The sequence below is a fragment of the Pristis pectinata genome, chromosome 3 (assembly GCF_009764475.1).
Source record: "Pristis pectinata isolate sPriPec2 chromosome 3, sPriPec2.1.pri, whole genome shotgun sequence".
In the NCBI taxonomy this organism is placed as follows: Eukaryota; Metazoa; Chordata; class Chondrichthyes; order Rhinopristiformes; family Pristidae; genus Pristis; species Pristis pectinata.
The window spans coordinates 25,252,921-25,276,483 of NC_067407.1; the positions used below are offsets into that span (position 1 = coordinate 25,252,921).

The window sequence follows — 23,563 nt, forward strand, 5'->3', positions numbered from 1 at the left end:
AGGTCAGTAGATTTTAGGGTCAAGAGTCCATCTCATCATATAAGGGAACCATTCAATAGTCTTATAACAGTGGGATAGAAGCTGTTCTTGAGCCTGGTGGTATGTGCCCTCAGGCTGCTGTATCTTCTGCCTGATGGGAGAGGGGAGAAGAGAGAATGACCCGGGTGGGTTGGGTGTTTGATTATGCTGGCTGCTTCAAAAAGGTAGCAAGAGGTATAGACAGAGTCCATGGAGGGGAGGCTGGTGTCCGTGATGTGCTGGGCTGTATCCACAACTCTCTGCAGTTTCTTGCAGTCCCGGGCAGAGCAGTTGCCATACCAAGCCGTGATGCATCCAGATCGGATGCTTTCTATGGTGCATGGATAAAAGTTGGTGAGTGTCAAAGGGGACATGCCAAGTTTCTTTTGCCTCCCAAGGAAGTAGAGGTGCTGGTGAGCTTTCTTGGCCGTGGCGTCTACGTGGTTGGACCAGGACAGGCTATTGATATTCACTCCAGGGAACTTGAAGCTCTCAACCCTCTTGACCTCAGCAGACAGGTGCATTTATACCGCCCTGTTTCATAGAACATAGAACATACAGCACAGAACAGGCCCTTCAGCCCACAATGTTGTGCTGACATAGCTAATCCCTCCTACCTACAGAATAGTTTTGGTTTTTTGGTTTTGGTTTATTATTGTCATTTGTACCGAGCTAGTGAAAAGCTTGTCTAACAAACTGATCGTACAGGTCAATTCATTACACAGTGCAGTTACATTGAGTCCGTACAGAGTGCATTGATGTAGTACAGGTAAAAACAATAACAGTACAGAGTAAAGTGTCACAGCTACAGAGAAAGTGCAGTGCAATAAAGTGCGAGGTCACAACAAGGTAGATCGTGAGGTCATAGTCCATCTCATTGTATAAGGGAACTGTTCAATAGTCTTATCACAGTGGGGTAGAAGCTGTCCTTAAGTCTGGTGGTACGTGCCCTCAGGCTCCTGTATCTTCTACCCGATGGAAGAGGAGAGAAGAGAGAATGCCCGTATCCCTCTTTTTTTTCCTGAAGTCAATGACCAGCTATTTTGTTTTGTTGACATTGAGGAAAAGGTTGTTGTCATGACACCATGTCACTAAGCTCTCTAACTCCTCACAGTTATGAGTACATAGGGAGTAGAGTAGAGGGCTGAGGACGCAGCCTTGTGGGGCACCAGTGTTGAGAATAATCGTGCTGGAGCTATTGCTGCCTATCCTCACTGATTGCAGTCTGTTGGTCAGAAAGTCAAGGATCCAGTTGCAGAGGGAGGTGTTGAGTCTCAGATCTCTGAGTTTGGTGATGAGTTTGCTTGGAATTATAGTATTGAATGCGGAGCTGTAGTCAATAAAAGATAGCTTAACGTAGGTGTCTTTACTGTCCCGATGCTCCAGAGATGAGTGTAGGGCCAGGGAGATAGCGTCCACTATAGACCTGTTTCGGCAGTAGGCGAATTGCAGTGGGTCGAGGTTTTCCGGGAGGCTGGACTTAATGCATGCCATGACCAGCCTCTCGAAGCACTTAATGATGGTGAATGTCAGAGCCACCGGTCGGTAGTGATTAAGACATGTTACCCTATTTTTCTTAGGTACCAGGATCATAGTGGTCTTCTTAAAACAGGTGTAAACCTCAGATTGAAGCAGGGAGAGGTTAAATATGTCTGCAAATACCCCTGCCAGCTGATCAGCACAATATCTAAGCACTTGGCCAGGGACACCATCTGGGCCAGATGCTTTCCTCGGGTTCACTCTCCAGAAGACTGATCTTACGTCCTCGACGGTGACCACAGGTTGCATTGGAGTTGCATTGGAGACTGTCAGGGTGAGTGGTGACAAACCACTCCCCTTCTGTTCAAAATGTGCATAGAATGCATTAAGCTCATCAGCTTCAACCCTGATGCGCTGTTGTTGACTATGCTGCCCAACTTTGTTTTGTATCCTGTTATAGCATGTAAGCCCTACCACAACTGACGGCTGGTGTAGGACTCTATTTTGAACCGGTATTGTCTCTTGGCATTCCTGATAGCTTTACGGATTAAATTGGTCAGGTGGGCTGCAACATTTCCCAGTGGATTCACCTGTGGGGCTGCAACATTGCCCAGCGGATTCACCTGCGGGGCTGCAACATTGCCCAGCAGATTCACCTGCGAGGCTGCAACATTACCCAGTGGATTCACCTGCGGGGCTGCAACATTGCCCAGTGGATTCACCTGCGGGGCTGCAACATTGAACAGTGGAACTTAAATATGGCTAAGGGGATTCGCCTTTGTCAAACATGCAGATGGTATAACTGGATTTCCTGCCAGATCAAACTAGAGAGAGGAGTATCTGTGTCAGAAGAGGCCAAAAGATAGTTCAGTCTACTACTTCTCTCCCACCCTGATGTGAAGCTCTGCAAACCACCCCTTTCCCAAATGAAATTCCACTACTAAATAGTATCAACAGTCCTGACATTTGGCATTGTTCTCCTCGAACAATTCTATTGTTACATAGATGCAGGAATGATACATAATATATCCAGGTTTATTGATAATTCAGTTTGTTGGGAAAGTGAGATGAACACGGATATGCTGCAAAAGCTATAAGAAGGTTAATGAGTGGCTAAAACCCTGGCAGATGGAATATATAATTTTTAAAAAGTCTAGAAATTTGGATGTGCAACATTATTTTCTTTTGGCGTTTAGTACTGCCGTTTATAGAGTCATGGAGCTTATACAACACTCAAAACAGGCCCTTCGGCCCAACTCGTTCGAGCCGGCTAAATTGCCTAACTGAGCCAGTTGCATTTGCCCATGTTTGGCTCATATCCCTCCAAACCTTTCCTATCCGTGTACCTGTCCAAATGTCTTATAATTGTCGCAGTTGTATCCACCTTTGCCTCTTCCTCTGGCAGCTTTATTCCATATACGTACCACCCTCTGTGTGAAAAAGTTGCCCCTCATGTCCCTTTTAAATCCTTCTCCTCTCACTTTACATCTATGCACTCTAGTTTTAGACTCCTCTACCCTGGGGAAAAGACTGTGGCTATTCACCCTATCTGTGCCCCTCATGACTTTATAAACCTCTGTTATGATTTTGAAAATCAATGCTGTGTGGAACAGGATTGCATCTATTTCTGGGTTGATTTGAGACACACTGGAAATTCAGTTAGACATGGCTCACCCCTTGCCCTTTCTGATTCAGTCTACATTGGATGAGCTAGTTTCACAAGCATTGTGGAGGAAATTAGTCCAATTTGTCCTGGGAGAAACTAACATTGGGCAGTCTTCTGGCAGCCTTACCTGCAATCCCCAACATCTGACCCTCCAACTGACTGAGGCCTGAGCCCCAACAACTATAAATCATGGAGTAGGAATGTTCAAGGAGTAGGTGGTGCAATCAGTTGAAGATAATCATAATGACAACAGGAGGAAAATGCTGCAGGAACTACAGAAAAGGAGCAGTAAAAAAAATGGGTGGGAAGTTCAAGGGAAATGTCAGAGGGAGGTTTTTCACCCAGAGAGTGGTTGGTGCATGGAATGCGCTGCCTGGGGTGGTGGTGGAGGCTGATAAGTTGGTCAAGTTCAAGGGATTGTTAGATAAGCATATAGAGGAATTTAAGATAGAGGGATATGTGGGAGGAAGGGGTTAGATAGTCTTAGGAGTGGTTTGAAGGTTGGCACAACATGGTGGGCCGAAGGGCCTGTATTGTGCTGTATTGTTCTATGGTTCTATGGTAACAACCCCCACCCCAAATTAGCTGAGGCCCTCTGCTCCTCTCCCCCATTCCACCCTTGCAGCCACTTGCCTCTTCACCAACCACTCCTCTTGTCATTTTGCCTCCATTGTATCAAGCAGACCAAATGATCCATCCTGTTCTGGTCAAAAGTTCATTCAGCTGACTTCCAGGATAAGTGCCATAGAGTAATACAGCACGGAAACAGGCCCTTCGGCCCAACTTGTCCATGCCAGCCAAGGTGCCCACCTAAGCTAGTCCCATTTGCCTGTGTTTGTCCCATATCCCTCTAAACCTTTCCTATCCATGTACTTCACCAAATGCCTTTTAAATATTGTTATTGTACCTGCCTCAACTACTTTCTCTGGCAGCTCGTTCCATGTATGCAGCACCTTTCTATGTGAAGAAATTGCCCCTCAGGTCCCTTTTAAATCCTTCCCCTCTCACCTTAAAGATGACTGTGTCCATTCACCAAATCTGATTTTAGACATGCCTCAGTCTCATACATTCCAAGGAATAAAGTCCCAACCTGCCCAACCTCTCCCTATCACTCGGGTCCTTGAGTCCTGGCAGCATCCTCGTGAATCTCCTCTGCACTCTTTCCAGCTTCATGACGTCTTTTCTATAACAGGGTGACCAAAACTGTACTCGGTACTCCAGGTGCAGCCTCACCAACATCTTGTACAACTGCAAGATAATTGGATTGCTCCATGAGGAGAGATTAAGTAGAGGAGGCCTGGAGAGATTAGAAGAATAAGAGCAGACTTCACTGGAACATAAAAATTTAAGAACTTTGAGAACTTGAGAAAGTAGATGCTGTTATAATGCTTCCCTAGTCAGGGGAGTCTAAATATAGGAATCAATGTCAGAGAATAAACAGCTGGCTGTTTAGGAGTAAAATAAATATCCGTTTCGTCAATCAAAAAAACATGAAACTTTTAAATTCTCTAGCCCAGAGGGCTATCTATGCTCAGTTATTGAGTATATTTGGAAAATATATTGATAAATTCTTGGAAAATAGGGAATGGGGGGGGATATGGGATAGGCCATGATATTAGTGAAGAGCAGCTCACAGAATTGTGAGGAATGCTAGTTTTGTCATTGCCTTAATATAATCAACAATTAACTTATCAGTCCTACCCATTTTACTATTTATTATTATTAGTTTATTATTGTTATTTTAACTATCTTTTTCCAGAAGGCCAGCATAATTAATTGCTTTTCTTCTGTGTCAACTGCAGAATTATTTGCCTTTGGACCTGAACTAACATTCAGTTTAGTGGACTACAGATACAAATGTAATGTCTGCTGTTCTGCTCCTACTGGGCAAACAGTGGAAAAAAAGTCTCTAAAATCAATGGATTTTATGGAGATTTTCAGCTCTGGTTGTGTGACCATGCTTACTTCCATTCTGAAGTTGTCACATTTTGTTTTCTTGCCTCTTTATATCCTCAATCTTCATTCCATTCTGCTATTTTCCCAGTTGATACCAGTTCAGAAGAAGCATGCATCAGAAAGCACCATCCTGTCCTTTGCCCTTTTAAGTTTAGCATTTCTATTCCTTTTCTATCTTTTGACTCTCCTCATTTCCCCAGTTGTCCAGATATGGAGCTTGAATCCTCAGAAGCTAGGTGGTCTAGCCCGTGTGCCTGTGTCTTTGACATTGCACAAGCTATTACCACCAGCCAATATTATGACTGAAATTTGTAAATCATCCAGTCTCTAGTGACTTCTAGTGACAGAAAAAGAGAGGTTCAGTCACATTGTCAAAGGTGGCCAGACCCTTTCTGATTGAGCATTATCCTCCAATGGTAACTACATTTCTGATTTTCTAAAGCTCAAAAGTAATGCATCTGAGTAGGAGGATTGAGTAGTGCGATCACAGTCCATTTTGTAGCATGGCAGAGACTGAAAATCAGCAGAGAAATATGGCAGTGCAGACAGAGACAGTTTAAGGATTTCTCTGCAGAACAAATGCAAGAATATTGCAACATATATATTATAGTTTAACATGGTTTTCCAGAGACTTTATTTTAACATTAATTTTTTTTAAAAACTGGATTTAGATCTGCCAATAGAAAGATTGAAAGTTTTGAGGAAAATGCAGGTGGGTGGATAAGATCATTTATTTTTAACAAGACTAGGCCCCTTGTGTTAAGTTTTTTTAATTCATACTTGAGGTGCAGGAGTTGCAAAGGATGCATTTATTGTCCATCCTCAGTTGCCCTTAAGGAAGTGGCAATGAATAGACATCTTAAACTAGTATAGACCATTTAGTGAAGGTGCTCCCTCACTGTTATGAAGGAAGTTCCAAGATTTTTTCCTAGCAATACTGAAGGAATGCATATTGATCTTGCAACTGATGGACTGATATTTCCCTTCTCCTGAAAATGGTATGTGACATGGAGAGGAACCTGTTTGGTCGTGGTGTTCCAATGCACTTGCTGTGCTTGTTTTTCTTGGTGGTAGAGGTCACGAGTTTGGGAGGTGCTGTTTGGAGTGGTCTGGGTCATTATTGAACAAAACATGTGAGAGGAATCTGTGGAGGCTTATCGTGGCCCCAAAAAGATAATAGGAAACATAACTTATTTGGAACCTCTTTGGTGGAGCTCCCATTGGTTGTAAAGTGCGTGCACCAACCAGTTAACATTGTTACGAACCAGCAGCAAAAGAAACACACCAAGTCATGTATCAGTGTTAAAAACTACTTTATTAATAACTACTTATGATAATAAGAAAAATAAAAGTAAAAATGTTAGAATGTTAGAAGTAAAAATGTTAAATCTTAAACATTAACCCCAAAAACTAAACTGGAAGTGTGTGTGTGGCAAATTCCCAAACTCCAAGTCCGGGAATAGTTCTCAAAGTTCAGTTCAGCAAGCCATAAGGTGAAACGTGAGCAAAAGCTTCTTCAACAACCACCGTTGACTGAAGACAAAGTGTAGAGAGAAAATAGAGAGTAATTATGAAATCCAAATGTTCCACGATGGAACCCCTATGACACCTCAGTGTCTACTCAGCAGTGACTACTCCACCGCATCTGCCTCACCCTGAAAGGCACTCGAATCGTGGCCGTCCACACAAATACCTGTTTCCCTCTACAGGTTAACGACTAAGTGGACTCCGCTGGATTATTCCAAAAATCCATACGTGGATTGTAGTGACAGACACAGTTATTGTTTCTCATCCATCGATATAGACTAGCAGGCTGGTCCCTCTCCCTCTCCCTCTCCCTCTCACTCCCCTCCCTCTCCCCCTCTCTCCCCCTCCCCTCTCTCCCCCTCCCCTCTCTCCCCCTCCCTCTCTCCCCCAATCTCTCTACCCCTCTCTCTCTCCCCCTCTCTCTCTGCCCTCTCTCTCTCCCCCTCTCTCTCTCCCCCTCTCTCTCCCCCCCTCTCTCTCCCTCCCCCCTCTCTCCCAACTGGCCGCTCCACCAACATCATTACATCCTTTATCTTCCGTTGTCGTAACCACGCCACACACACACACACACACACACACACACACACACACACACACACACCACTGTGCTGTATTTTAAAGGAACATTCACTAGTATTAACCTGGTGTGCAACAACATCTAAAGTGACAGTTGGGTCCATAAGCAAGATACAAGATCTGATTTGCATTTCAGAAGAATCACAGCTTAAAATAGGGAGGCATATTACCCACCTGCTCAGCAGCCGCCACCTTCCCATCCACACCAAACTTGTTGTAAGACTACGTGGGGTATAGTGATGGCTGAAACATTGTCCCAATCTGGGTGGGAAGCTTATAGACTCCACTTTTAGCCATTAATACTGATGCTGCACAGTTAAAATCAGCTCTATGTGTGTCTCCATTTGAAGTTGAACTCATGATATTTATGTATTGATAAACATTTAGTAATTCAACCCATTTTAAAAAATATATATATATTTAGTGCATGATGGCTATGTCATTATATTTCCATTAGCAACTCTATTGTTAAGACTGTTCCCAACAACTTGGCTGTAAGAAGAAAAAATTCATTCACAAAAACCTTTGAAATAGCAGTGGTGCAATTATATGTTGTTACTCACAGTCCATTGCATCCTTGTTGTTTTGCTTGTTCAAACTTTTTTTAAAGAGCTCTAAAAGATTCAACCTGGTTTTATGCTGCTTAGTACATTATCTCCATTTTAGCACTATCCTCTGCTTCTAATGCATTTTCTCAACAAACAGGCTTTCCACCATAGATTGTAACAGAGATAGGCGGTGTCTGTAAGCAATAATTCCATTTGACTTGTGTGCCCGGCTGTTTCTGTTTATATTACAGATGTGATTAGGTGACTCCGAATTTAATGAAAGCAATTAAACTTGATGTTTTCCTTTATATCTAATAGCATTGTTTACTACAAGGTGTCCAGTTCCAAAAAGGTTATGTTACTGGACTAGCAAACCAAAGGCTTGTAGTTAATTTAGAGACGCAAGTTCGTAACCCTACCATAGCTGGAAAAATTGCACCATAGTAAATAAATGAATTTGCAATTAAAAAAAACTAAACTCAGCACTTCTTGTAAGAACTAAACAGGCTCTCTAAGAACATAAGAAGTGTAATTGGTACAGTGGTATAGCGAGTAGAGCTGCTGCCTCACAGCTCCAGCGACACAGGTTCATTCCTGACCTCCACTGCTACTTGCATGGAGACTCCATGCTCTCCCTGTGATCACATCGATTTCCTATGGTCTTCCGATCTCTTCCCACTTCCCAAAGACATGCAGGTTGGTAAGTTAATTGGCTACTTTAAATATTCCCTCTAGTGTGGGATGTGTGGTATATGGCAATGTGGGGAGAATAAAATGGGATTAATGTAGGATTAGTGTAAATGGGTCGTTACACAATGGATTGAAGGCCCTGTTTCCATGCTCTGTGACTTTATGATGTTTAGGAACGTCACCCTAACTTGTCTGGCCTATATGTGACTCCAACCCTATAGCACTCTGGTTGGCATTAACTGTTCTCTGAAGTGACCTCATAAGCACTCGATTGCATCAAAGCTGCTATGGAAAACAAAATCAGCTATAGATGCTGAAGAAGACGATTCACTACCAGCACCTCTCAGGCAGTTCGAGTTGGGTAGATATGGAGATGTGTCAATAATCTCTCAATCTCATGATTAACGAAAAAAAATTAGATCACGTAACATGACTGCATGCGATGCACAGAAACCAGAGCTGCTTCGCATTTGTCACAACTAAAAGATAAAATGTCTTGAGCAGTTCTCCCTTTTAAGTAGGCATCAGAATCCAAAAGCAAAACCTGTCATCCTAATGAACGGTTCAGTTTCTCTGCTGCAGTTTTATGCTCATTTTCTTTCCTCTTGCAATTTTCTGTCTTGAGAGTCTATTAAAGGAGCATTGTTCTACTTGAAAAGTTTGGTGTGAAGCTTTGTTTCTGTATTCATACAGAAGACAGAAAACAACAGAACGTTAAAGATTCTTTAGCTTCAAAATGATTTAAATGTGACCGGAAACTTCAGTAAAATTATCTACTTGTATTTCTAATTTGCCAATTAAAGTTGTCATCTTTGATGTCACTGTTATTAATGTAGAAAATGTTCCATATTGTGTCCGAGAAAATGCACCACAACCTTTTATTTGTGTTAGAACGGCATTTGCAGAGCAACCTAACATAATCTTAAAAGCGAGAATTTCGTTTGCAAGGTTGACAGCACAACATTGTCAGGTTTCTCTGTGTAATGTAGTGCTGAAATTTACATTGTCAGCATGCCATGGATGATTGATGTGTTGCAGCTCCCCACACTTGTCAGCATATAGCCCAACACTTGCCAGATGTGAAGTCAGCTCATCAAGAGATATCCATGATGCAAGCACACTAAATATTAGTGTGCAAGTGAGTGGTAGATGGGAGTGTGGGGAGAATAAAATGGGATTAATATAGGACTAATGTAAATGGGTGGTCGATGATTGGTGTAGATTCAATGGACAGAAAGACCTGTTTCCTCGCTGATGATTCTATGACTCATTCTTTTTGTTTTAATAATACTGATTGAGATAAATGTGAACCAGGATACTGGGAAACCTTGCAAGGCAAAAATACAACAGATATTGGAAGTCTGAACAAAAAATAGAAAATGTTGGAAATATTAGGTCAGATGACATTGGTGGAGAGAGAAACAGAGCGAATGTGTCAAGTTTGTGACCTTCCATCAGAACTGGTAGAATGCCCTTGTTTTTTTCCATATATTGCTGTGAAATCTTTTATTGGATAAGACAGAACGTGACTTGGTTTAGTATCTTGTCCAAAACTATAGAATTGTGGTGGTGCAGCACTTCCACACAGTGGTGTCAATCCAGATTAATGTGCTCAAACCTGTGGAGTGGAGTTTAAACCAGGGACTTACACACGATGAGCACCATTTTGGACTCATTCACTCCAAAATACATTGGCTTTGTACAGAGAAAACTGGTTCTAGAGATTAGGATTGCCTAATAAATAGAGCACCTTACTGTTTTTACAACAGTTTTAGAAATTGCACATTTAATTCTCTGCAGATTTCCACATCCGAGTATCATACAGCACAGAAACAGGCCCTTTAGCCCATGTCTGAGCTGAACATCAAGCATCCACCTACACTAACCTTTTTATTCTCTCCACATTCCCATCAACTTTTCCAGATTCTACCACTAACTTACATACAGGAGGCAATTTACAGTGGCTAATTAAACTACCAACCTTCATGTCTTGGAGAAATGGGAGGAAACTGGTTACAGGGAGAATCGGCAGACTCCACTCCGACTCACTGGAGTCGGATTGAACTCGGGTCCCTGGAGTTGTGAGACAGCAGCTCCATTTGCTGCACCACTGTGCTATTGTCAGATTGACTGCATCAAGGTGACGTGCTGAATGGGCATCAGTGTTGCTGACATGATGTACAATTTCCTCATTATCCAATCACTGGTCAATAGTTGATTGGACTGCAGCTATCTGATGTTTACTATACATGTTCCATACTTTCATTTTGCCAACAAATTTTTGTGTCCTCAATTGGAGAAAGAAGTTAGGATTTTCGTGTGGAGTGCTCCTACAAAGTAGGGTGGCATAAAGGGATGTTAAGGGCTCCAGAGATGGTGTTTTCCCCACTTGAATTTCCATGACCCAGCACGATTTGTTATTCATGTCAGTGGAAAGTTTAGATTACCTTAGAGATTCAATGATCCAGTAATTTGCTGAGTTTGCACCTGCCCTTCCTAGACTTCAGGTAAAGATAATTGGACAGCATGTATTGTGCTGTCGCTTCACCACTGCCCATTTCTTGGCAACACTAGTTTCACCCCATGGTGTGGTGATAAGTTCATTGTCTTGATGCAGTGCCAATATTAGGAGTATAGTCTTCATGAATAAGCTTGTTGAACTCTTTCTATATGAGCTCCAAGCATGGTTAACTCCCTATTAAAAGATTATCAACAGCTATCAATCCGCCTATAGAGATAATGTTGAAAAATCAAAAGAACTGCTGTTGCTGGAAACCTGAAATGAAAATACGAAATGCTGATAACATGTAGTAGGTCAGGAAAGAGAAGCAAAGTTAATGTTTCAGGTTAAACACCCTTTGTTAAAATGAGATTGGTGTTTAGTGAGCACAAGTTCAAATTGAGGCAGCCAGTATCTGATCAGCAGTTTGCAATCAACAGATGTAGAGAGGGAGGGATCCAGGTGGATTGGGAGTTCTCGAGACAGGAGGAAGGATCTGCAGACTTGGGTGAAGACCCAAGCCAAAAAAAAGGGCACAGAGTAGAGGTGGTGGAAGAAAAGTTCAGTGTCATGTCAGATTCGGAATGAATTAAGATGAGGACATGGGGACAAGGCTGAGTCTTCTCCTGAGGACTAATTATTTGGGATCAGGGAGGGGAAGATCAAAAGGGATAGTTAAAACAGATGAATGGAGGGAAAGATCTGGAGGAGTTTTGGAATTCAAGAGCTGCTGGAGTTCGAGATTTTTGATGTCAGAAAAGAAGGAAGTAAAAAGGTAGTGAAGAATAAAGTGCAGCTGCGGACCAAGGCAGCTCTAAGATAGAGTGAGTTAGTGCTATTGTAGAGAGAAGTTAAGATTGCATGTGATGATGCACAGCATTAAGCATGAATCTCAGGATGCGATGAGCCCTCAAGAAGTGCTGAATATACCTGTGATCCTGGGTGAATCTGTATTGTGAATGATGGAATTTAATTTGGAATCCATATGGGATGATTTGAAGCCAGAGATATTTACTAGGGAAGGGATGAAGCAGATCGAAAACCAGCCAGGGAGCGTAGCAGAACTTATTCAAAGTTGGCAATACTAGAAGAGAAGGGGCAGTGAATTCAACAGTAAATGAAAATCAAAAATTAGCAGGTGCTGGAAATCTGAAATAAAAACAGAAAATACTGGAAACACTCAGCAGGTCAGGCAACATCTGTGAGGTAATGCTGATTGGACCAGACTAAATAAATAACTGTGTAGAATGATTGGCAATGATGCTGAAGACTATTTCTGAAGCTACCAAGGTCTGTTCAGTTATCGCCATTCACCTCCCGATGTCATAAACCACATCTGATTTATCCCGAAGCAAGCAAATGTGTGAAGATGATAGGAGAGGTTAGCATGACATTGTAAAAAAAATTCTGACAAATTACAGCTGGCTAAAGTTGGCAACATTACTAATGGTTTTACATGGGACAGGTTGGAGTTGCAGCAATCTCAACTTATAAACTAAAGGTCGTCAATATTAACTAAAAGCAGATTTAACTACCATAAAGAGGTCCAGTGATGCATCTTATTTTGGAGGAGTCTCTCTCTCTGTCAATAAAATACTGTAACTGCATCATTAGAATACTTTGCTCATTATAATTTGGAGTTAAAAGGTAAAATAAACATGTAATATATTAAGATGATAGATAAAACCAGGTAGGATACCCCAGATGGCTTGGGCTATGTGTCTATCACATTGCCTACCTTCCCAATTTTAAAAGGCTTAATGATCCGTTACCTAAATGTTAGAACTAATTGATGGTGGAAGTGGTAAAGAAAATGACAAAAGAAGAATGAATGGATCTTTTTGAGTAATGTTCTTTTCATATTACGTTACATTTTCAGTAACTATGGGTGTATTTAAGGCAGAGATTGATAGGTAAGGGGGTTAAGGGTTACGGGGAGAAGGCCGGAGAATGGGTTTAAAAAAAATCAGCCATGATTGAATGGCGGACCAGATTTGGGCCGAATGGCCTAATTCTGTTCCTATATCTTATGGTCTAATGGTCTTCCCTTCCTGGTTGTATGCAACTGCAGTTTGAGAAGGAAGATAAATAACCATGTTGATGAAAAAAATGATTGATGTGTGCTCTGCTAACATTTCTGGATAAAATGCAGCATATTTACATACAGTTTTTACTTTATTTGGAGTGTTTGAGTATTAGTAAACCAACTATTCAAATGACTAAACGCAGCAACTATGTGGAAATCCAAATTAAGGACTTTGCTTCTGAGTTGGGAAAATACTGCAGAATAAAATGAAGTTACTGCTTGAATGTAAGCACACCAAACCTGCTGGCATGAACCTAAGGAGGAGGAAGATTACAATGGTATCTAGGTATGTGTTAAACATTGTTTACACTGTTAGAGTGTTGTTTCTCTAAGATTTAGCACTTAGTTTAAAAAGAACATACAGTGAAATTGTGGTCATTAACACTTGATATTTTGAGAGAAGTCCAAGCAGAACTGAGTATTTTATGATAGACTGTAAGAGGGGAGCACATGACATCCCTTCCTACCTTAGTAATAATGAGCTGGTCAGATGTTAATTCCCTCCCCTGAGAAGACGAGGAACAAAATACATCTAGTATTAGTAAGCCTTTGCAAGCCTTTGGCATCCATTTAGTCATTTTTATCCTAGGGTGATTTAATAGCCTTTGGGAAACGTATTACAATTCTGCACACTACTGCCTCACCCTGTAAACATATGTCAATGCTTATTAAAAGATCTAAAAATAGACTGTTATTCTTAAGTGTGACTGGAGCTTTTGAGACATTGGGGGCAATTCTCTTCTATTGTAGTATTGATTTTTGACAGCAAGCCAATAACGCAGAAATGAAAGACAGGTATGTCAACAATGTTTTAAAAACAAACCTTGTTTAGTTTGTAGAACACAAAAGAGATTTGATTTTACATTTCATGTTATTGCCTGACTCTTCCTGAACCCATGACAAGCAGCAGATAGTGAGAGAAAGGATAAGCCTTTTTGATCTTGTTCTCAGCTGTCTCCTTGTGGCAGGTGCCATCAGTGGGGGGAGGAAGCTTCAGGAACATGGCCAGCATATGAGTGCAAAAGGCAAAGCTGAAGCAGTCACAACCGCACACAACCAGGAGTGTCAAATGGATGATCCGTCTTGGCTTTTTCACTCACGTGCCCACCACACAAAAGCTGGTCTCCAGCCAATTGGACTCACTCCACATAATATCAAGAACTGGCTGAGAGCACTGAAATATAAAGGCTTGGGGACCAGGCAACATTCCGTCTGTGGTACTGAGGTCCTGCACTCCAGAAGTAACAGTGTCTGTAGCCAAGCTATTCCAGTGCAGTTACAGCACCGGCTTCCGAACAATCATGTGGAAAATTGCCCAGATACGTCCTGTTCACTAAAAGTGGGACAAATCCAATTAAGCTAATTACCACTCAAGCAGCCTACTTTCAATCATCTGCAAAGTGATGTAAGATGCCACTTACAGTGCTGTCATATAGCACTCACTCACCAATAACCAGCTCACTGATGTTCATTTTGGGCTTCACCAGAACCGTTCATGGGCGAAAGAGCTGAATTGCTCAGGTATATGAGACTGACTGGCCTTGATGCCATTTGACTCGGTATGGTATCAAAGAACCCCCGTAAAACTCAAGTCATTGAGCACAAAGGAAGATGGCTGTGTTGGAGCCTCATCATCCCAGTCCCAGGGCATCATTGCAAGAGTTCCTCAGGGCAGTGACCTGGGCTCCACCTTCGACAGAAGCTTCACCGTTGCCTTTGTTCCATCATCAGCTATGAAATGGGGATATTCACTGATGATTGCCCAATGTTCAATTCCATTTGCAACCTCTGAACAAGTAAGCAGTCCACATCTGTATGCAGAAAAACCTAGACAGCACTCAGATACGAGTTGGTAAGTAGAAGGTAACATTCATGCACAAAACTGCCATCCAATGACCATTACTGAAAAGAGAGTCCAACCACCTGCCATGATATTCAATGGCATTCTCCAGTGACCAGAAACTACAGTGACGCAGCCACATAAATATGGTGCCTACAAGGGCGCTGAGAGGCTGGGTGACCTGCAGTAAAAGTCACTCACTACCTGAAACCTGACACAAATGCTTCCCAACGTCTACCAACTGTAAGTGCACTCTTCTGAAAGGAACTGAATTCTGTGGAATTCAACAGAATTGTTATTATGTCATCCAGTGACAAAAGATCCCTGTTGGTCCCAACAAAACCCTAATCGGAATTTCTTGGTGCTGGACTATGACAATTTAACTGCAGGTGCTTTCTGGTGAATTTGCACTGCACTCCTTCCTACTAAGACATGATGTCCAAAACATAGTACTTCAAATGTTCAATAAGCACAGTTTTGTGGATTTGTAAGCAAAATCACCCCCCCCCCTTTTATATTCTAGAAATAAAAGCAATTGTACATTGTAATAGGCTTTTAATTAGTACTCTTATGTTCTGTGGGTCTGTCTTTGTGAACATAAAAATCTTTTCAGACCTCAACGACTTAGTTTTTCAACACAGTGATTTGAATCCACATGCATGATGTCACACTTAGCTGCGCAGAAATCCATCACCCACAGTTTACCCTCGCTCTTATTTAGCTTGATTTCAATTCCTTTCATAAGTTTACATTCCCATCTTAAAATACTTACTTTGTCACCCATTTTTAAGAATGGAAATTTTGGATGTTTGGCTCTTCATTGTGTTAATGGAGTCATTCATAAAACACAATATGATTATAAATTTGTATCTGCTGTTACCTGCCAGGTAAGAAGCCAGATCATTAACAGATCAGTTCATATACTGGAATATGTTCCAAGTTGATTGCTTAATTGTTATCAGTCTCAAAGGCAACAGGACAAGGACACAGATAATTGTGCTTGCAAATTTGCATTGTAACTAGTTAAAAAAAAATTGAATCTGCCAAAGTCTGTTGCTCAATTCGGCATGTTAGAGATCCTATTTTTCACATGTAGTGTTGAGGAATAAGCTCCTTATCCTGATTATTTCATTGTTAAATGGGGGTTAAGTTCATACCGACGTATCATTTCACAAAGGCAAACCGTATGAGTACAAAAGATACAAATAAGGTAGCAGATCCAGGTTAGAGTGATACTTTTCAATGACTTTTTAGTTGTTTAATTCCTTCTTCCTTGCCCACTGAAAGACATGCCAAGCACTTGATGTGTTGAGCCTGTATATTGAATGGGGAAGGCCTTGGTTGAATGCACAATTCTCGTTTCTAAGTTCTCAGTGCGCATGGTACACAAGGTAAGGAGCACCCACATGTGGAGTGGTGTGCAATGCCACGCAATGCTGGGTGCTGCTTCCATAATTTTCTGTGCTAAATGATGGTCCTGGGCCATTCGTGAGGCGGTGGGGATTCAATGTGTCTGTCAACCTGCATGTATGCACCTTGTAGGGACTCCCTGGTGACACCAGGAATCCAACTTAGGAAGGTCTCCTTTAAGTAACTTGCTTCCTGTCAAGCCAATCACCCTCCCCTCCTTGGCACCGACCGCCACAAACTGCAGACCCTCACACCAGCTACATATTTATAATTACAGACATTATTTGATCCTCAGTGCCACAGATCACAAGATGCAACAGCTCCCACACCCCTGATCCCTCAACCTATCAACCCTGAACTAATGCCTCAAACCCTGTCCGACCAATGACAGGCACCTTCTCTTTCCCCCTCCACCCTACCTTGTGGATGCTCCAAGCCCCTGATTCAACAGCCCCTACTGCCAAAAGCTGATCCTAGCCCCCTGACTGGATTGCCTGTGCCTGCACCTGGATTGCATGAAGACTGATGGCAGGGTACATGCAGTAACATCACAGTTAAATTACTGGACTAGCAACCAGACCTCCAAATCATTGATCCCATCCAGGCAGCTGAGGGACTTGCACTCATAATGAATAAAACTGGAATTTAAAAAAACCTAGTCTAACTAGCTACAGCCATGAAACTACTAGATTGTTGTAAAAACCTGTCTGGTTCACTAATCTCCTTCAGACGATGATATCTTCCGTTTATTCTTGCACTGGCCAATATACGTCTCCTCACTGTGGTTGACTCTGAACTGCCTCCTCAGTTCAAGGACGACTCTGGATGGCAATAAACATCTGCATTGCTAGCAACATCCCCATTCTATACACAAAGTAAAAAAACAATTGCGGCCCCCCCCCCACTTGAGTACCCAAACCTGACCAGCCCCCAACCTCTGCAGCCTACCCACTACATATTGGCCCCTGTCCACTGATTGTCCCCATGCACAGCACTGACGGGGCCCCATAGGAAAGGCTTTAAATCAGAGAAGGTCTCATCAATAGACTGAATGGCTCCTGAATCTCTCAGAGTGAATAAAACACGTTGGTAGATTGCTTTGTGGCTGTGGTTTTTAAAATTCATTCAAGGGATGTGGGCTTCACAGGCTGAGCCACCATTTAATTGCCCATCCCTCATTTCCCTTGAGAAGGTGCTGATGAGTTGACTCTTAACTGCCCCCTCAGTTCAAGGACAACTAGGGATGGATCTTGATCCGCTGCAGTCCTTGAGGGATGGGTGTACCATAAAGGGTGTTCCAGGATTTTGACCCAGGAACGGCGATATATTTCCGAGTCAGGATGGTGTGTGGTTTGGAAGGCAACTTCCAGGTGGTGGTTGCTTTTGCTGCCCTTGACCTTCTAGCAAGTAGAGATTGTGGATTTTGAACGTGCTGGCTGAGAAGCCTTGATGAGTTGCTGCAGTGCATCCTGTAGATGGTGCAAACTGCTGCTACTGTGTGTCAGTGGTGGATTGAGTGAATGGTTGTGGATGGGGCTGCTGTGTTCTGTACGGTGTTAAGCTTCATCAATGTTGTAGATGCTGCACTCATCCAGGCAAGTGGGGAGTATTCCATCACACTCTTGACTTGAGCTTTGTCATTGGTGGACAGGCTTTGGGGAGTTGGGAGGTGAGTTATTCATTGCAGAATTCCTGGCCTCTGACCTGCTCCAGTTCAATTTCTGTTCAGTGGTAATCCCCAGAATATTGATATTTTGGAACTCCTGCAGAGACATCCTGTGGCTAAGATGATTGACCTCCAACCACCACAACCATTTTCCTTTGTGCTAGGTATGATTACAACCAACTGAGGGTTTTCCCCCTGATTCCCATTGACTCCAGTTTACCAGGGGTCCTTGAAGCCACACTCAATCAAATGTTGCCTTAATATCAAGGTCAATTAGTCTCTCTTCACCTCTGGAGTGCCTTTTTAGATTCTGATGAAATTCTAGGCCAAAGTGTTCTTCTATCAAGTTGCTCATTAAACTTGGATAGTCTAACCATTCTAATGTTTGCGATTTGTGCAGAGAATAACTAGACATTGAGATCTTGCAGACAACGCTACATAATGTAGGAATGATGTTTGTGTCCAAAAAGCAGCTAATTTGCAGAAAGGTAGATATTTGGTCTTTTACATCTATTTCGAAAATAATAATTATAAACAATTGGATCTAGTATTATTGCCAATGAGCATAACATCAGGGCCTATTATCCAAGAAGTATAATCTATGGAGAATTTGGAGAGATGTAATGCAGGATGTTGAAACTGGAATTGGAATTGCAGTGCTTTAAAATTGGACAGAGTGGTTGGATATATGTCAGGAAACATAATGAGTAGAAGGAAGAAGGTTGTAATCTGTACAGCACTATAGCCAACAGCTGGTGTTATGCCAGATTTAAGACTTGTCTTCCAGGATGTTTTGGAGAGAGCGCAGTCTAGAGCATATTACTAATTACTGGGCTCAGGTTTGTTAATCAAAAACTATGTTTATGTTATTCTCTCTAAAACAAGGGTCAAACTGCAAGATACCAATGACCAGGAATAAATAATTCTTGCATTTATGTTTACAGGAGGAATTCATTAATGTATAAATGTTCCCTGTTTAGTACAGAATTCAAATCAGAGGACTTAACAGCTGGTTTTGATTCTAAGTGTTTAATAAGGGTGCAGGTATAATTTATTTTCTCAGAACTGTGTAATATCAGATATGGAACACAGAGTTAAATAATTGTTATTTAACTCTGTGTTCCATAATTAGTTATTATTGTGATCGATAAAGTGTATTTTCAAAAATTTTAATACCAGCAAAGATCAGGAGCTTCTCCGTCCTGAAGTGTGAACGTGTAATGGATAGGGGAGAAATCTTCAATCAAACATGAATAAAGAAGATAGAGGAGAGATTGGTTAGGGGTGCACAAGATCACAAAGGGTTGATAAAGGAAAGTTGTTGTCTTTGGCAGATGCTACGAGGCCAGAGAGTACAGATTTAAAATTTTGGTAAAGAAATACAAAGGGGATGTAAGGAAAAACATTTTTACTCAGATTATTTATGACCTGGAATCACTAATGGTGGCAGAAACAGCATCAATCAGCATCTTCTGAAGAGAACTGGGTAGACATGAGGAAGAATTGTAAGTGGGGGACTGATGGGATTGTTCAAGCAGAAGCCGACATACATTCAATGGACCAAAAGGCATCCTTCTGTGCTACAACAATTCTGTGATTCAATGAAAAGTGCAACCCAGCTTCACTGAAGATGGGGATTCAGCTATGATGAAGAAAAGGTTTAATTTTTTGCTAACTTTCATCACATGATACAGTGATTTCAGATGTCTTTTGTATTTATTTTAAAGACAAATTTGAGAGTAGGTTGCAATACATTTCTTCCTCTCTGCCTCCCCATCATCCAAGCTGGGCAATAGTTACATGAATGCCTTGAGCAATTCAGCAAAGTATATTACATTATAGGACAATAAATACAACATCATAAGTCACAAATGTTGCTTGTACTTTACAAAGATCAGTACACTTAGTATTCAGTAGATTACCATTATCTTGCACCCATTGATGCAGTGCTGCATTTAAACAGCACACTAAAGACTGATATCCATGGAGCTCCAGTCATGTGTTTATATATCATATGATTGGACTGTAGCTCAGGCTGTCTTTCCTGTATAAATACCTGTCAGAAGGAGCAAAGAACATAGAGAATGGAGCATTACCATCCTCTTGTGCACTTATTTTTCAGAAAATAACAAAAGCTGGAGAGACATTTGGGGATATTTTTTGTCTCACAGGTTATCGACAAATTGTGCTCACTGTTATGCTTTCAGACACTGTGTGCACTCTGAATGTGTTAGTGCATTTTCATGTCTTCCAGCATAGTTTTTGTCCAATATAATGTATGTTCCTAAATTTGTAAATCTCCACAATAATGCACAGGGCATGCATTTTACATCTATGTTTTCTCATTTCTTTTTGTGTCTTTAAGCAAGGTGAAGGCATGTTCAACCGAGCAAAGTTACTGAACATTGGCTACGTGGAGGTACTGAAGGATGGAGAGTATGACTGCTTTGTATTCAGTGATGTGGATTTGATCCCTATGGATGACAGAAATCTCTACCATTGTTATGACCAGCCACGTCACTTTGCAATTGCCATGGACAAATTTGGATTCAGGTGAGATTGAGGTTAAATTATATTAATGAAAACCAGTTGTTCCTAATGTTGAATGAATTTTAAAAAAAACATGGTTCATAACAATCATCGGAAGTTGTTCACTGTAATATCAGTCTTGAATCCAAGTAAGCCTAGCAGAGTTGAGTTACTGACATAAAACAGTAATCAAAGATCTCAAACATCCACAGCAAGTGTACCTCTTAGCAAAGTTGTGAATCTGCATCTTATTTTTAATATACGTATACACTTCTTTCAAGATTTTATTACCAAAGCTTTCTGAACTTGTATCTTCTACCATTATGCAGATGCACATTCTCAAGAATGTTAACAGAGGATGAGTGAACAAATTACAGTTAAGAGTGTGGTAGCTTATTTTTTCTCTTTGTATGTGTACAAAGGATCTGTCAATTATTTCAGGCTAAGACATTGATACCTTCCTGACCAGCCTTTATTCTGTATTTAATTTCATTGATGCAAATAATTATTTCAAAAGGGGAAACATTGTGGATCATTAAATGAAGTATAATGGGTAGATTAGAGAGATGTACAAGGCCATTAAAATATTTAGGAGTTATCATTAGTAATGAGTCTCGCAATGTATTCTAGTTGTCTAAGTCCTTAGTTTATCTGACTGTCTAATACTGCCTTGCACTCCTTTATAATCTCAGTGGAGCTGTAGTTTTCCTGAATTGTTTGTGCAGTTGTTTCAAGGAAGCTATTGTTAACTGCATAATTCTGATGTTCCACTTGTGTTGTTAGCACTCCTTCTTATTTTCCTCATCTACTTTTATGCCTGCTTGTTATTGAATTTCCTTTATTCCCCTTCCTTTATGTCTGAAGAACACCAAATAGCTATGCAATAAAAAGTGCAATCTCAGAGGGAAGTGGCTGGGAAACACTAAGAATCTGCGCAAGAAAATCTCAGTAAAGGTACCATTCCTTGCTGATTGGCTGTTATCCCACAGAGAAGATGTCAATTCCTGCCATCTTACCTGAAGGTTGTGCATCGATGTTATAAACTTAGGTTCTTGTTTTTGTTGTAAATTCTCTCAGATTATTTTGCTGCAAACACAACTCAAACCCCATTCTGAACATGGGAAGTAGCGTCATATAGCTTGGGAGCAGACTCTTCGCCCACCACATCCACACCACCCACCTAGCACTCATCCACACTCATCCCATTTTTTTCTCTTGTATCCTCACCAACTCTCCCCTCCCCCCAAATCTCTTGCTACCCATCTACTTCAAGGGCAATTTACAGTGGCCAATTAATCTACTATCTAGCATACCTTTGGCATGTGGGAGAGGACGAGAGCACCTGGGGGAATCCCATCTAGTCAGAGGAAACATGCAGACTCCACACAGACGGCACCCAAGGTCTGGAGGGGTGAGGTAGCAATATTAACCACTGTTCCATCAAGTCATCCTCAAGGCATGAATAGGTCCTGCAGTTACTTGAGCCTGCTCTAGAATTCTGCAAGAACAAGCCTTTACTTGCTGTCAATGCTACTTTCTTGCCCAATCCCCACATCCCTTGATTTAAAAATCATTCAGTCTGATCCTTAAGAACATTCATTGATAAAAGATCCCCTTGAGCCCTTAAGGGTGGGCAGTTCCAAAATTCATAATCCTCTGAGTAAAGAAATTCTACCTCATTTCCAATCTAACAAATCTACCACTTATCCAACAGGTATGCCCCAGAGTTCTAGACTCACCATTCTGGGGGAACAACCTTCCATCCCCTATCCTGTGAAGTCATCTCAATCTTGTTAATTCCAAGGAGACCACCACTCACTCCTCAGAACGTTCTTATTTTATATTCCAACCCCTTTGCAATAAAGACAAACCTACCAACTTGTCTTCCTAAATGATAGCTGTACCAACACGAGATCTTTCAGTCTGTTGTGCACAAAAATACCAAATTACCTGTATCTATCTGACCACCAGCATTTCATCTTATAACTTTTTTAAAATTAGCTTTACTCAGCTTACCAAAATAATTACCCTCATGTTTCCCCATATTGTATAACATCTGCCACTCTATTTCCATTGCTCACTTAAGTTGTCTCTATCACTTTGCTTTTCAAGTCTGCCTCACAGCTCACTTTCCCCTGAGGTTTGTATCATCAGCAAACTTGGATACAATACACTGTGCCTTCATCTAAATCATTAATATAGATGGTGAATAGCTGAAGCCCCAGTACTGTTCCTTGTTATTAATAGCCTGCCAACCTGAAAATGACCCATTTATTCCTGCTGTCTGCTTTTTGACCTTCAATAATCCTTTATCCATGCTGATGTATTATATCCCCCAATCCCATGAGTTTTTATCTTATAAACAGACTTTTTTGTGGCACCTTATCAGTCTTTTCAAAATTCAGATAAAGTACATCCATTAGTTTTCCCCTCATCTCTATGCCAGCTGTTTTGTCGAATATGATTGTGCCATCTTAAATTATGTTGACTTTTACCAGTCAAATAACACTTAATCAAAAATTAAAATGCTGGAAACATGCATCAGGTCAGGCAGCGTCTGTGGGAAGAGAGACAGAGTAGATGTTTCAGAGTTCTGATGAAGGGTGTTTGACCTGAAACTTTTAATTCTGTTTCTCTTTTCAAGGTGCTGCCTGATGTGTTGGGTGTTCCCATCATTTTTTGTTTGTATTTCACATTTCCAGAATACCATAAACCTACAATAAACCAGTACACTCAGGACTTTGGTGCAGATTTTTCAGACAATTGGATGTCGTTCCTATTAATACCTCAAGACACTTTTAATTCTCTTTTTTTAGATACTATACAGTATTATAATAAACTTTCTAGTGAGCCCGGTCAATTTAAAGAGAGCACGGAAACTGGAGCTTGAGGGGTTTAAAAAGAGTGTGGAAACTAAAGCGCCAGTGAGCTAAAGGGGAGCACACAAACTTCACCTGATTTGCCAGATGCCAAAGAATCAAGTTTTCCGAAAAGTCAGATCGCACATTTTTGGACTTTTCCTGTATGCGTTTTTTTGATTTTCAGCTCTTTTCCTAATGCCCTATTAATATG

General features: G+C 41.3%; 1 protein-coding gene across 1 annotated transcript in view; it reads left to right on the forward strand.

Annotated features, from left to right (window-relative positions):
• Positions 1–23,563, forward strand: part of b4galt2 (UDP-Gal:betaGlcNAc beta 1,4- galactosyltransferase, polypeptide 2) — a 257,205-nt gene that overhangs the window by 174,794 nt on the left and 58,848 nt on the right. The window contains exon 4 of the mRNA XM_052011687.1: positions 20,328–20,515. Within this exon, the coding sequence (XP_051867647.1) occupies positions 20,328–20,515 (188 nt within the window). The remainder of the gene's footprint in view (positions 1–20,327; positions 20,516–23,563) is intronic.